A 15,762-nucleotide genomic window follows, 5' to 3' on the forward strand; every position below is an offset into this window, starting at 1 on the left:
AGTGGTTATTTCAGTCAAAGTTGCTCTTCTATCATCTTGAATCAGTCGGCCCATTCTCCTCTGACCTCTAGCATCAACAAGGCATTTTCGCCCACAGGACTGCCACATACTGGATGTTTGTCCATTTTCACACCATCCTTTGTAAACCCTAGAAATGGTTGTGCGTGAAAATCCCAGTAACTGAGCAGATTGTGAAATACTCAGACCGGCCCGTCTGGCACCAACAACCATGCCATGCTAAAAACTGCTTAAATCAACTTTCTTTCCCATTCTGATATTCAGTTTGGAGTTCAGGAGATTGTCTTGACCAGGACCACACCCCTAAATGCATTGAAGCAACTGCCATGTGATTGGTTGATTAGATAATTGCATTAATGAGAAATTGGACAGGTGTTCCTAATAATCCTTTAGGTGAGTGTATGTTCAGGGCGACAGGGACAGTGTCTCGCTAGCCCATGATAAAGGGATTGTTAAAAAATAAAAACACTTTCTAAATTCCTTACCTTTGACCACAGAATGTGGGGTCCCTTGGTAAAGAGGGTAACTAATCCCCTTCAGCATAGCATAGTAGAGAAGGAGCCATACATGACAATACACATACTTTTCCAGAGAAAAGGGAGCACATTCAAATTACTTAACGTCAATGCGAGTGGAAAACAATGCAGGGGATTCTAAAGAACACAGACGATAAAGTGCCTTCAAAGAGGAAAGTGTCATGCCGTTAAATTAACATTTCAATGAATCTCCAAAAAGTGAGGGCCAAGAGACCAAAAACTCAGGGGAAGCGAAAGGCCTTCCTGAACAATACAAAGGTGACATCACAAATGGCAAACTATTCCCTATAGCACACTATACAGACCACATATGCTCTAGTCAACCATAGTTTACTATATAGGGAATAGGATGCCATTTGGGACACACAGAGTAGTTTCTATCCGAAACCTCTGGGTGGACGACGACCTTACAATGAACTCAAACCTTTCTGAATGACAAACCAGTTCCAAAAAAAGGTGGCAAAAGCAATATTTTCAGAAATCCACTTATCTAGGTGACATTTTCAACTGAATCTTCTGGTCAGAGGGCATTGACACCATGAACTCAAAGTTAAAGGTGTGAAAGCTCTAGGCATGGACCTTATAGGCTGGAATTATTCCATGTGATGAGGGGAGCAGGCTTTCTGCACACACCATCACAGTAGCACACTAAAGTGTGACAACAGTTTTGGATGATGTGTGTTCCCAAAAGGAGCCAAGCAAAGATCTGGTGTTGAGAGAGGGAACTTGGAAGGAGGGCAACATGGTCACTCGGGGGAACAGAGTTTCTCAGGGTCTCCTGTTGCATCAGGCAAGACGGGCGGTACAGTAAGAGGACTATCCTAGCTCCTGCTCATGTCAGCACACGCACAGCCTGGTACCAGCTGAGGTGCAGCTGTGTTTGGAATCAGCCCCTCCAACCAACATGGACACAACGCACATGAAAGCAGAGCGCACCCTCCCCACAAAACCCACAGAACATACAAGACTTCTGAGGAGATTGCTTGTATAGCTCCAAGACAAAACAATGTTCTTTTTAACTGTAAGCTTTGAATACTCTGCTGCTCAAACTCGTTGCTGTGCTATTGGATAACCGAGAAAGATTCATATGAAAGTATGAATCAAACAAACAAAAACAACATTTACATGAACAAGACGAAATGCAAAGCCGCAGGAGAACCATGAATTGAAATGTGCATGGGAATCTTTGTACCGAGTAAGTCATGTTGATGCCCGGTTTTTGAACTCAGAACAACCCAAGCCTGTAACCTCCCTGGTCCAGCCAGGCCTTGTGTGTCACACTTCACTTCTACATCAGTGTAAATAACTCCTGCCAGGCCTGTCCACTGCCTGCGCTCCATATGTGCTGTGTGTGTGTGTCAGTGTTTGAGTAGGCAACAAGGGGCCGAGCCAGCCAATTCAGTATAGCATAATCCTTTGAGACAAGATGGCCTCCGTTTCCTGTGGGAAGACTAACTACAACGCAATGTTTGTCTACGCAAGTTTCACTCAGCAAGTTCAATGACCAACACTTACAAGGCTTGACTTAGGCAAAACCTGGGCGAATGACGCGTCTCGGGTCTTTTCCCAAACTAACGCTCATTCTTGAGGCTCAAACTGTGTGGTGTAGCAGTCAAACAATCATATAAGGGAGCACAGCGAAAGGTGCTTTCACAGACGTCTCAGCTTTCAAATCGCACCACAGAGGCAACTGCACACAGAGACAAGCTCCGCTGCTGAATAACAACGTCATGCACGTCCTGGCAGTTTGACAACCCCCCCCCCCCCACCGGGGGTTCCACTGTAGCATTTCCTACGACCCAAGACGTTGCATACATTTCCCCATGGGGATGAAATGGGTTGAGTTTCACAGGATTAAGGAAAAGGTTCATGACAATAGGCTCACAGGCTGTATATGGTCAGAGGAATCCAGGGCACCCCTCCCCCACCAGCTCACGCCACTGCTGAAGAAGTCAGGGGACACTTGGGGCTACGGTAGTGTACACCCAGAGGTAGAACCGGCAGAGCCAAAATAGTATGCGGCGCAAGTGGTTCCTATGTCAAGCAACCGGAAAACAAATTGGCCTCAAATCCAAACGGCTGGTATGATTGAGGGAAGCACAAGCAGTCAGGACCAGCACACAGTTCAGACACCGTAGCCTGGGCAACACTCTGGACAGGTGCTGCTTCACTTTGCCAAAGTGTGAAGAAAGATTTATATTCTGAAGTCGTGAGAAAGAACACAAATGTTGACAAAACATTGGAAACAAAATCTTAAGGTACTGAAGAATACCTTTATATCTCCTAGTAAGTGTTATTTTACAGGTTTTCACAATGGCTAACAAACCAAAAATGGTTCTATGAACAATACACACAAAACCATTTAGCTAGATTTCAGAAGGAAAACATTTACCCCTAACCTATAAGCATTATTCACTCGTTTTGACACAAATCTCTGTTCCATTCACACATTTTTGCAAAACTCAAAACCAAACTCTCTTTGTAAAAAAAACTCGAATGATCGCAATTAACACTCTCACTAACTTACTAACACTCTTAAACAGTCGTGGAGGTCTGAACAGCAATAAGCATAATTAAACAACAGGCAATCAGAATGCTGGCATGAATAAAAAGGGATAAGATCACCTGTGTCTTGGAACAATGGATGACAACATCAGAGAGAGGAAGGGGAAGAATAAGAAGAGGCGGAAAGAATGAGAAAGAAGTACAATGATCTCGAATGAGATTTGTGACATTCTTCTACATAGTGTGACAATGAGTTAAGATGGGCTGAGAGCACAGCCGAAAACCTGAGCCATTTTCGCTGTTGCATCAAGTGTCCGGACCTTCACAAATTCAAATAACTTTACAGTGAGTAACCTACCTGAGTACTGTGCTGACCACGCTGTTTTCTGTACTCTGAATCTGTACGCATTAGCACACAGGACAGGACAAGTTGTTCTTTAAAATATAAGTTCTGTGTCTCTTTTTGTAGAATTATCTTCTTTTTGTAGAATTGTTTATGGTGGTAGGCCTTTCTGAGGCTCAAGAACTAGCCATTGCGAACACGGCTATTCGAAAATAACTTGACATGCTCTCAGAAATCCAATGGAGCTGAGTAATTCAAGACAGTGGCATTTTTCAAGGTATACAGACCCATCAGAAAATGAGGTGAAAATCTGGGGCCCAGGTCAGATGATACATGATGCTGAGGCATTTGTTTTTGTGACTATAGCCCTATACCTAGCTAAAAACACTTTCTCCTTGAGTCACAGTGCAAAACAAAATGAACAGTATTGGTATTTGTGTGTTTTCTGTCAAATTCCGTATTCTTCCTAGACATAATTAACAGTCATATATAATATATAATGTGTGGAATACTCAAACATTATGATTATTGATTCATTCATCAAATGCCAATCAGCAGTATCATTGTAGTGTCATTGTATTTGAAGCTTTTGTGTGACTTTTGTGGGCAGCATTTCATTTGCCCTCAAAAGTCAGATAATATGGTTTAGAGTATTTTATTTTTGTGTTAGAAGTCTGTGGTTTCATCAGTATGGTGTGAATTTTGAGAAGTGTGTTCATATTTTGGGGGAAATGTAGTGCACGCCGCGCATTCAGGAAATGTGCATTACTAGTTGGGAAAAATGAATGGAAAAGTTGTCAACCACAAAATGTGTTTATTAAACCTGTTATCCCCTTAACAATAAACATGTTCACACTTGTTCTGTATGTAATATTTCTGCAGTGTCTAAATTTGCTAATACATAGATTTACTCATAAGCCTGATTAGCTCGAGACAAGGGCAAAGACAGAGAATAGAGTTCATGCTGAAATAGCGTGTGCACCCGAGTCAGTGGCTTTGACAGCTTGACCAGCTAAGGCCAGTAATTTAAACATCTCCACTTATTTTGCTACAAAACTCCACAGTGCAAAGTACTGGAAGAATGAGAGCAGACCATTGGGTTCTGTTGAATATGTGCCATTTTACTGACTTGTATCGGCGTTGATTGTATGAGTGGATTGATACAACTGACCCTGCCATTCCAAGTGAGCCACTCCAGTGCAAAAATACCAGGGAAGACAGGAACTTTGATTAGGATATCTAGTATGTATAAAAAATAATAATAATAAACATACTTCAGACAATTACACATTATTACATTAAGACATTATATTATGAAAGCTAAAGTAATGACCGTGGGCAGTTGTGACCTTCAGCCTGATGTGGTTCATTGGCTGTATCTCAAAAGGCTTATACTAAACTCTGTAACAGGCTCTCCATTTGAAAAGTCTTCAGTTCTGATTTAATTCAAGACAGATTGTTTGTGCCATCACTTATAAAACACATCACCTGAGCAGAAGACCTGGTACGACCTTATGAATTGCATAAATTATCCTTACGAAAGACTGCCCTGTCGCAATAGAGACTCATATATCATTTTGGTGAATAGAAAATAATATGGGAAATTTGTCATTTTGCGCACAAGGTAAAGCCAAGATGCAGCTTCCAGCTTTTCCCAATTCCACGGAAAGATGCAGAGGGCTGCCACGATGCGCGTCCAGGGAACAATTAGGGATAACTGCCTTGCTCAGGGACAGGATAACTGATTTGTAACTTTTCCTTGGACACCCGGTCTAGAAACTTTTCGGTTACTGGTCTGTCCCTAATCCACTAGGCTGCCTGCCACTGCAGTGTAGAAACGTGGAAAGAAACAAGTTGAAAAATGTCCTGATGAATAATCGTACGCTACGAACAAGTGTATTGACACATATACTTACAGACGTAAAATTCCTCAATGAAAGCGGTTTCAGGATACCAATCATTTGATTTTATTGCACAATAACTAATAAGCTACTAGTGTTTGATTTTGACCATGTTTCCTATTCCAAATTCCAATGATTGTTTTACCGTTTGAATAATTTGGCAAAGAATGTGTTTCACCTGGAGTTGGGGCAGACTGAGAATGTTTCATGCACTCCAGAAACATGACTATGAATAGTCTGTTTCTAAGTACAACATTTGACAAGCTCCAATCCACTCGAGGTACATTACTTTGTACTTTATGGAAAGCAACAGTATGGGTGGAATATGTTCAACTATGCTGGACACTTGACCCGTAAAAAAAACACACCCTATAAAAAGTATAATTTATAAGGCCTACTGCAACAATGTTTTGAAAAATAGCTTAACAAAGTTTATTGTGAGTTAGGTGGCTGATTACTTTCGGCTGTCCATTGAAGTGTAAAAACTAGAGCAGATCTACAAAAGCTACACTGATTCATGAGAAATGAATTAAAGTAAAAAAATAAAGATGTGTAAAAATCACTTACATTTATCAGATGACAGGTAAATATCAACGAGACGATAAGTCCAGAGACCGTGTGGATCCGCGTGCCCATTTTCCACCAACCCAGCACAGGCTGCAATTGCTGGGGAAAGGAAAATCAAGGTCCTTCACTACTGGCCACTGAAGTAATAAGGGGTGCACCTCTTTTACACTTTCTATAATGGAAACACGTCTTTTCTTGGTCCCAAACCCGGTGGGACTTCATAAACAGAAAAGTATCCCTTAATGCGTTTTCTGTGGAAATTTAATTTTAAAAAGTGTCGTGAAAAAGACAGATTGATTCGCACCACTTCGGCCCACTTTGTCTGCTCTAGGAAACTTCGACTTCTAACGCCAGCGCAAGTCACTGGGAAGTCCGATTCTGTAGAGATACACGAGCTACTGCCCCGAGTAAAAGGCGGAATGGAATTCAGGGAGTGCTGCTGCTGCTGCTGATAGGCTCCGTTAGGAGACGCCACCTAGCTCATCTTCAGCTACCTGGTTAAATAAACACGATGTGGCATGATGTAGTTGGCAATTATAAGCACTATCTACTTGTTCGCATACTCGTAAAATTTGATCATTTGACGAATGCATATATTCGATTAATAATTTGACTACCCACAAACACATGTTTAAGTACCGCACAGATGCTAACTTAAGACTTCATTTATCACAAAATAGTACACGAGGAAGATATTTTAGGCCTCATATTAGGTGTATATCGTGTATCGTCGACTTTAGTCATGCATCACCTCTAATCAAACCAAAAGCGTTTTGGGGGAAGCGCTATGTTTTTATATCAGATGTATGTGTTTACGACTTCACCTTTTATGCAATGTACATTCTAGTTCGCACTACTGCAGGTCGTAGCACTAGGTGAAATGTTAGTTCCATTGACTTTGTCTTACCTTAATGTTAGAGAAATCGGCGCCCTCTGTTGGCTGTTTTTGAATTACTTAACAATACTGAACTGTCAATATGCATGCATTACATAACAATACATGACAGCTTTCTCGTCCATTAACCCAAATGTGTGTCTACGTTTCTTTCAGGCCTGATCCAAGTAGGCAAGATCTAGTCATTTTCAAAACCATGATCCGTCCATCCCAAGAATACTTACGAACAGCATTTACTTAGGGTGGATATATGTTTTGTTTATTCATATCCATAACCGGTACCGAGTATGAATCTCTGTGAAAGGTTTTGAGAGGCAGCTGCTGTTAATTAAGAGTTTAAATTGAATTAACCTTGGCATTTCAGCTGCAGTTAATTCCGTTATTTTTCCACTCTCTCTTTCAAAGGCTACAACAACATTCATATTCTTAACAAGAGATATGTATTTACAAGTATATTAACTTGCAAACAGCAAAAAACATGTTTGTATATTTTATTTATGGTCCAAGTAATAATACCACTAAACATTTTACATTTGTAATGGGGTTTTGATTACCAAGGATTATTTTTTTTATTTGTAAATGCATTATAAACCATTTATAAAAATACAATATCTGAACACAATATCTAATCAGTCATTGCCAAATATTGAGCTGATATTTATCTAAAGTATTTTTTTTTTTAAATGCACGTACAAATGCTTATAAGACAAACCCTTGCATATACACATGCAACCTTATTTTCAATGGTTTAATAGTAGAACATACGTTTTTTACATTGACTAATGTTTGATACTCTGATGTCCTGGGTAAATGTTTACACCTTTGTGATTGTCCCTATCCAGTGGCGTTTTTATATGTAAAAAATTGGCGGGGCACAAACCATTTCAAAATATAGTATACATATAGCTGTAAAGCTACAAAACTCCCTCTTGCTACTGATGTGTTTATTTAACACATCAAAAAACAGGGTGGATCCACAAAACACTTTTAACGACAGAGTGGCTTGCTTCTACCAGGTGTTGTAGTACACACACTGGAGAGAGGGAGAGACCTTGTGTAATTGATCTCCTTCCCTCTCACACACATGTAAAATTACCACTGTCACATTTACAAACCTAAATTAGGAATGCAATCAAGCTCAGAACAAATGTGCCTACAGGGCAATACCCAGACAACAATAGATAATAGATAAGCATGGAAACACTGACACTCGTCACCATCTATATCAATCGATCCAGCACAAAAATATGACAGATGCACGGACCAGCACCACAAAGGGAAGATGATAAAATATGCATTCACTCACCAAGGCTGAGGGCTCACTTGAAGAGAGAGGTGGCACGGCGGTCCTTCCTCTGGGCAAACTTTTCGATGACTTTGGGAATTAAGTCATGTAGCTGTTGAATCAGCTGGCTTTCGATGGACAACATGGCCAATGCGTTGAGTCGGGCCAGACTCATGGTATTGCATTGTCTCACATTGCATTGTGAGAGAGGGGCTAGCCCTACATTCACGCTTAGCATATGGCCTACTACTGCAAAATCGAAATGGCAGAACGCAGTCTGATGCAGCAAGTCAGGGACCAATGAACATTAAATAAAATCCTAACACAAATGATATGCAATTTAGGAAGATGCTATATTCATAGATAATAAATTATAGGAAGTAATCTTTGAGAAATAAAAATAACATAATTTTGTTGCAGTTCTTTCTATTGACAACAGGTTGGGCTGTGCCCCTATTGACCAGTCGCCCCTGTCCCTAACTGATAATTGCTCTAGTGTAAAATGATAACCATATACAGTGGATTTGGCAAAGTATTCAGAACCCTTCACAATATCCATATTTGGTGGTGTTAAGACCTATTTTTTTCTATTTTTGCCATCCATCTAAACATAATACCTGATACAAAACAACATCAACACATTCAAAGAGGTGTGTGCCAATAATTTGAAAAAATTATTATATAAAATCTCCAATATCGCATGAACATACACATGGAAATGTCCTTGTTTATGCAAGAAATCATCAGCAAGCATCAGTCTTGAGTTCCAATGGCACATTGTGTTTGCTAATCTAAGTATATCATTTTAAAAGGCTTATTGATCGTTTGAGAAATTTTTCAATTATCAATGATGAAAACTGTTGTTTTAATAAAAGCAATAAAACTGGCCTTCTTAAGACGCCGAGAATCTGAAGCATCTGATTACAAGCTCAAAATAGCCAGGAACCAATACGTTTGTTCTGAAACTTGTCAGTGTCACGGGAGGAGTGTGAAGGAGGAACCAAATGCAGGGTTGGTGAAGGTGAGCGATTCATTCCTTCCTGACGGGTGAAAATAATGATGAATGACAAAACGTACAACTGCTGCGTATTGTAGGAACATAAACAAAGAATCTGACAAGCTAAGGCTACTCAGTGACACTTCATCAACACAGGACAGAAACAAAAGAGAGAGAGGAACATTTATACACCCAGGAATCGGAAGATTTGGAACAGGTTTGCCTATTAGAACAGGACAGTCTGGGGATTCGTTGAAGTGCGGATGGGAATGTGGACAATGGCAGCTAGAAGGGCTGCGACAACGAGCTAGATGGTTGTGATGTCCCTGAGGGGGGCATGCCCAAGGGCAGTATTGTGGGCCTTGTCACTCTATTTTTGTTCTGAGAAATGAAGGCTATTCCATTTGAGAAATTGCCAAGAAACTGAACATTTTGTACAACGCTTTGGACTACTCCATTCACAGAGCAGCAATAACTGGCTATAACCTGGATAGAAAGAGGAGTGGGAGGCCCCGGTGCACCACTGAGCAACAGAACAAATACATTAGTGTCTAGTTTCTGAAACAGACACCGGTCCTCAAATGGCAGCTGTATTAAATAGTACCTGCAAAACACCAACCTCAATGTCAAAAGTGAACATTAACATTTCTTTTTTGCAGGGGAAGTCATGCTGAGATCAAGTCTTTTTTGGGAATGAGCCTGGCAATGATCCAAGTTGAAAATAAAAAGAAAGCATGGGAAGCACACCAAAAGAAATATAAACATAAAAATAAAACATAAACACTCAAAACATAAGACAAACACATTCTTTATGGAAATATTCCTCTATAATGCTTTTGAATTGCTATTGAGGTTGAATGATGATGGATCTTTTTTCCAGATGTGAGGTGTTGAAAAACTAAAAACTAAAACTAAAAACAACGGAGATTAAAGGGATATCTGAAGTTTATGGAGGAGGCATCCGTGTACAATGTGTACATAATTGTACACACCATTCATTGACTGAACGTTTTCTGTGCCATATGTTCTTTCACAAAATATTGCCAATAAGTATATTTTTGCATTGGGCTTTTAAGCTTCTGTACATTTTGGCAATGGACAACACTTGACTATAGTTACAGACACACCTCCTACAAACACTCTCTCTCATTAGGAATACCTTAATCGTTCTGCTAATATAAATACAGTATCAAATATTATTAAACACATTTGTTTATTATTAAATCCTCAACGGATTTAAACTCCAGATGTGGGGATTGAGACACACTGAACATTTTAGAAGTCGTTATTTTTTTTTATTTTTTTTTAAATAGTATAGAAATACAACCAGAAACAGAATACCCTTTGAAAACCCATTAATGTAAAAAAATAAACATCACTAAACAAACAGAAATCTTTGGATTTTCTGACCATTAGTATAGACAACAATCGTGCTGATATTCAATCAATCAATCAATCAATTTATTTATAAAGCCCTTTTTACAACAGCAGTTGTCACAAAGTTCCATTCTCCTAAACCATTAATTTTCACTTTTTGTTTTTGCCACAATGATTTTGCAATATTGTAAGCTCAAACAAGAAATATAATGTAAATACAAGAAATATAAAGAACAAACATTCATTGTTGTTTAAGGGCACATAAAAATACAAACATGTCCTGAGAATATCAAGATTTCCACAATTCCAAGTGAGAAACTTAAGAAAATACATACATTGTCCCACTAGTGGTGTTTCCTCTGAACCTACTTTTCCACATAGGTTTCCATGTGTTGAATAAAAATGTAAAATGCAGTGGAAAAACAGGGCATTTTCATCTCTATAGGCAGATTTGTCATAAAACAATTGGGTCAAATGGCCATTGTGCCCCCCCTGGTCTTGGAATGTGCAAATAGCCCATGGAAATACAGTGCTGGCAAACTACATCATGACATTTTAAATAAAAAACATTTTATTTACTTCGTTTTTCAAATGGTAGCCAAGCATCAATCATGTCACTAGAATAAGACCCTCATTAATTACTGGAATGGAGCATCAAGCTCCTCCCGGTGCACCTACGCCCCCATGTCAAGTTAATCACCACTTATAAGCCAAATAAACTGCATGCTTCCCAGAATTGTTGTGGAAGGATCAGAACATAATATCTGCGCAAAAATACATTTTTGACACAATTTCTCACAATCCATTTTACAGATACAAAATGATCATATCATATTGAACAAACAAACTGTATAAATGAATAATAATGTACAAACAAGCCCAGTTTCCAGATAACTCACATACAAACAGGTGGATAATAGGACTGCGTTGTCATGACAGGATGGGTCATTGGCAGGGTTGGGCTTGAAAGTAGAGATGTTTGCGTAGAAAATTAAATGAACCAGGCATCTGCTTGTAAAGGCCTTTGGCTGAGTTTTGCGAAACTTCATTATTCACCTGGATACAAACACAAAAAACATAATTGAACGTTTCTTAAGAGAATAGGATTGGCGTGGCAAAAAAAGTAAATACGGCTTTGTAATTCCTTTTTTTTCTTCAGTGTAATTTTCGTAGGCATTAAAATGCCTGAAACTCACAAGCATTAACATGGTGGCCAGGTCAAGATTGGCAGCATTCACTTCTAAGATCTTGTCCAGTGTCTCTACATACCAGGAACCGGCCCATGGATCTCTCCATGAGACGTAACCTGTAACCAGTCACAAAGACAGTCATCAGGGCTTGTGGGATTGACCGCCAGAAAGCTGTGCTGCACTTGGGAATGCGGGGGGACACACACATCCCGCTCCACACACACCTGGGAAGGTGGAGTAGGACACTAGTATGTCGCTGGGGGTAGGCAGAGTGGCTCGGGCGTCTAGCTCGTCAGACGGAGTGCTCAAAGAGTCACTGCTGGAGGACAAGGGCATGGCGTCTGACTCATCGTCCGGTCCTCCCATAATACAACTCGCCTCATCGGGAGACACCTCAAAGCCTGTGTCTTTATCGCCTGCCAGATCACAACGGACAGAACATTATTCATGCAATGAGATATAGACAGTGAACACAACGAGCAAAGGTTGATGGATGTAACAACATTCCATCTACATAATAACCTTGACTCTAACCCCTCTAGGTTTCTCAAACGTGAATCCAGTGTGTCAGAGAGAGACTAGTTTCCTCCACTGTTGGAGATGACACCCAGTGTAAGCACCTTTATCCCATCACCTCCCTAACACTGTTGTGACAGGGCTGCAAAAGCAGTACTGAGTAATAACTAAGTGTAAGCATCTACTGTAGTACAGGTGTCTTACCTCCACCACAAGCCTGAATGAAGAACAGCTTGGGCTTGCCCTGTAGAGAAGGGCAATTTTTACCATTAAGGTAATTGGTGATCAACTGAACTGGCACACTGGGCCCATCCACTCCATGTACGGCTCCGGGGAAGCGACTGTGACTAACCTGAACACAAGCAAAGGAGTTGAATAATAGTTTTCTGAAAACACCCAAATGCCCATATCCCCCTATGCATTTGAAAAAGGACAGAAGAAGTCTTACCTCTGTGCCATGAGATAACATGATCACCACACAGCAGTCAAATTGTGAATGATCCTTCTCAGACAAAGCCAATAACTCTTGCATAATTTGCTGAAAAATATTGATTTCCATAAGCTTTATATCAATTGGCCAGCCCAGGAATCAAGTTAAACAGATAGATATTAACTGAACTAGGTTAACTAGGAGGTTAAACAACTTAAACAGATAGATATTAACTGAACTAGGTTAACTAGGAGGTTAAACAGGAGGGTAGCTTAGGAAACCCTCACCTTCTTTTTCAGGTTTTTCTTGACAAGGACAATAAAGTTGAGGGATTTGAATCTTCTCTCCAGCTTGTCACAGTCTATGTTCGACCCTGTGCGATTACTCAGCTCTGACAGAGGCTCAAAATCCACATTGTTTATGATCAGGCAGTGTCCACATGGGCTGGCATCCATTTTATAACTCTGACAGAACATGAAAGAAAAGCTTGCATTGATTCAACAGTATTTGAATTATGAAGGAATTCATATTCAAACCATAAAGGTTTATCCATAAAATGTTTATCCGGTTAGATAGTTGCTCCAACCCAAGATATGTGAATTTATAGTTATAATTTCCCAGATACATATAACTACAATGAAGAACTGATGCGTAATGTAACCTACATTAAAAAAGACACAATAAAAGATAAGTTACCTGAATACTGTCACGTCTAACTCTCTCTGTAGACCTGGGTTTTCCATTCTCCATGTCTGGGGCTGTAAAACGTCTCACAACATCAACGCTTCAATATTCTGAAATACACAACAATCCTCACTGAGAAAGTATCAGGCCCCTTACCTAGGCTGGGAGAGGTGGTCAGCGGCTGATACAAATGAGCTGGATAGCTAGGAGGGGTCGGTGTCAATGTAACTGATTGAGCTGGATAGACAGGCTTGTTGATGTCCATAGGAGAGTCTGTCAAAATAAAGCAAAATCTAGAGCAGGTTGTACAGACCGATATTGTAGTTAATTACCAAACAGGCATACTCACAAACTGGCAATGGCCTAACAATGGGCCGGGACTGGATGGGTAAAGGCCGGATTTGTGGTTCACCACCCAGAAGGATATCTGCCAGGTTATGTTGCCCTGTCTCATGAAGGCACTCTATAAAAGCTGGGAATGCCTGATTCCCTCGGGTCTCCAGGTCTTGAACCAACTGCCTGACCTGATCTCGTCTTGTCCCTGAGCTCTGAAATAGAGGAACAGGACATGGGCTGTGAGAACTGAAACTGTTCAGTCCAACAAACCAACATCGCCGTGCACAATGGCGATGTTTATCATGAATTTAGATTCTGTCAGGAAATACAATAACAGTAGCCGAAAATAAATACCAGCCTGAATCTCACTTCTGTCTGGCCTCTGAAGCTAAGCAGGTTTGGGGCTGCTAGAAGTGTTAGGGCTAGAAGAGGGCACTCTTACCTCTGGTCTAAAACTTTCCAAATGGCCTGGAAATTGCTATCTGTATGATGGACATAATAGTTGTCCTGACTCTGTGCTCACTAAAGATCCAGGGGGAAATGACAATATACTCCCAGTCAACATCCTTAGGGAAATAGGAATTAATAAATAAAACCTTACCTTAATCTCATCGATCATATCCTGAGTAAAAATTCTTTTTGAAAGGAGTCTGTCAAACATATCTGATGGGTCCAGTGCCTTCACAAGATTGACTCGATTGCATTGGAGAATATTTCTGTGTTTTTTCTCCATTCTGTAGGCTTTCAGAACACATGGAACAGGAGATCTGTAATTATTCTCTTAGCGAAAGACGTGTGCAAATCAGTCCCACTTCACAATAATACTTTTTGTATTTTCATGGTAGTTAAAAGGCAGCCCCAGTACAAGGCTAGGCTTATTCCACTGTATTGTCCAATTGTACATAAGGTAAAATGGAATGTCAACTTCTGCTTTATCTAACAACAAAAAATATGCAAATACACTGATGTTAGAGTTTCGAGCAGACGGCAGCCATACAGTGACGCACATAGATAAATTCTAACATCAACAATACGATGTGCGCTTATATTTAGGGGTGCTTTTATTTATCCTAGAAAGTGTGTATTAAATGGAATACATGTATAAACAGGAAATGTGTTTTTGATGAGCCTATATCCCAACACAAATCCAGGTGTGTAATATTGATAGACACGTATCCAAACAGACTTGCTGTTCATTTTTTCTTTTATATATTTTTAGATAAAATTATACATTTTGTTTTCACTTGGATACAAGATCATATTAATGTTTTGCCATTACATCAACAAAAGCTGCATTCCAAATTAGGGTATAGGCTTTTAAATTGGTAATTGTCATAACATTTTCAAAAACCTAATGATCAAGCTCATGTATTTTTTTTTTATACATGGATCATAAATTAGCCATAGCTCTGTGGGTGATCGAGATTGCGCTAACTGATAAACCAAAGTTAAAGTGGGAACCAATACAAAACAACAAAACGTCACGGAAAGTGAAATCCGTGACTGGAAGTACAACTTAAATATAATAACAATAACGCATACAATGACCATCCTACAAAAAGTATTTGATTATAGATATTTAAAGAAAAAAAGGAATATTTTGAATTCATTAACGGCTTATTTCTCCCCAAAGAAGTATGAATAAACGAAGTATATAGCTTGGATTGGGGTAAAATGTAAATGCGGTGGCATAACATCTACGTTCACAGTGATTTTTTTTTTATTGTGAAAGACACCGCATCTTATTTAAATCAGAGATGTTAAGTCCTGTGGGACAAATCAATAACAAAAGTATTTAAGAAGAATGAGCCAGCTACAGCTAGCTACTGCAGACAATACCAACCGACGTCTTTTCAAAACCCAGAATCCGACATTTCGAGTACAGTTGTCAGAAATGTAAATAAAATGAATAGCTACAAATAATTATAACGTCAAGCCATGTTGAAAAACATATATTTATTTACCCGCTCCGAGTGTTCCTTTTCTATTTCCTTGCCGACTTCCTTGTTTACATCATACTAGCTCTTGATTTGGTAGATTGTACATACTCCAACTCCCACAATGCTTTTTCACGTTTCTGGTCCAGCAGCTAAATTTTCTGAGCTGTTTGCATCCTCACGCCTCTCTCCTTCTCACAACCAATTGGATTGGAAGCCAGAAGTCCCGCCTGTCTTACATTCTA

General features: G+C 39.7%; 2 protein-coding genes across 14 annotated transcripts in view; both read right to left on the reverse strand.

Annotated features, from left to right (window-relative positions):
- Positions 1–6,256, reverse strand: part of hspg2 (heparan sulfate proteoglycan 2) — a 99,618-nt gene extending 93,362 nt beyond the window's left edge. For all 13 annotated transcript variants that reach the window (XM_034296084.1, XM_034296091.1, XM_034296093.1 and 10 more), the window contains exon 1: positions 5,871–6,256. In XM_034296084.1, the coding sequence (XP_034151975.1) occupies positions 5,871–5,939 (69 nt within the window). In that variant the 5' untranslated portion in view covers positions 5,940–6,256. The remainder of the gene's footprint in view (positions 1–5,870) is intronic.
- A 4,089-nt stretch (positions 6,257–10,345) lies between these two features.
- On the reverse strand, positions 10,346–15,642 carry casp9 (caspase 9, apoptosis-related cysteine peptidase). The gene is made up of 11 exons (XM_029123872.2): positions 15,545–15,642; positions 14,182–14,321; positions 13,594–13,792; positions 13,401–13,517; positions 13,257–13,318; positions 12,848–13,024; positions 12,579–12,668; positions 12,335–12,482; positions 11,839–12,030; positions 11,621–11,730; positions 10,346–11,480 (listed from the first exon to the last, which is right to left on the reverse strand). Exons 2-11 carry the CDS (start codon positions 14,311–14,313, stop codon positions 11,370–11,372), a joined length of 1,338 nt encoding a protein of 445 aa, XP_028979705.1. The 5' UTR covers positions 14,314–14,321; positions 15,545–15,642; the 3' UTR covers positions 10,346–11,369.
- Positions 15,643–15,762: the final 120 nt, after the last annotated feature.

The sequence above is a fragment of the Esox lucius genome, chromosome 12, assembly GCF_011004845.1.
Source record: "Esox lucius isolate fEsoLuc1 chromosome 12, fEsoLuc1.pri, whole genome shotgun sequence".
In the NCBI taxonomy this organism is placed as follows: Eukaryota; Metazoa; Chordata; class Actinopteri; order Esociformes; family Esocidae; genus Esox; species Esox lucius.

Coding starts and splice junctions, on each gene's coding strand:
- casp9 (XM_029123872.2), bottom strand. CDS start 14,313: ATGGAGAAAAAACACAGAAATATTCTCCAATGCAATCGAGTCAATCTT. Junction 13,319..13,400: donor GACCACCTCTCCCAGCCTAG/GTAAGGGGCCTG, acceptor GACGTTTTACAG/CCCCAGACATGGAGAATGGA. Junction 12,483..12,578: donor TGTTATCTCATGGCACAGAG/GTAAGACTTCTT, acceptor GCTTGTGTTCAG/GTTAGTCACAGTCGCTTCCC.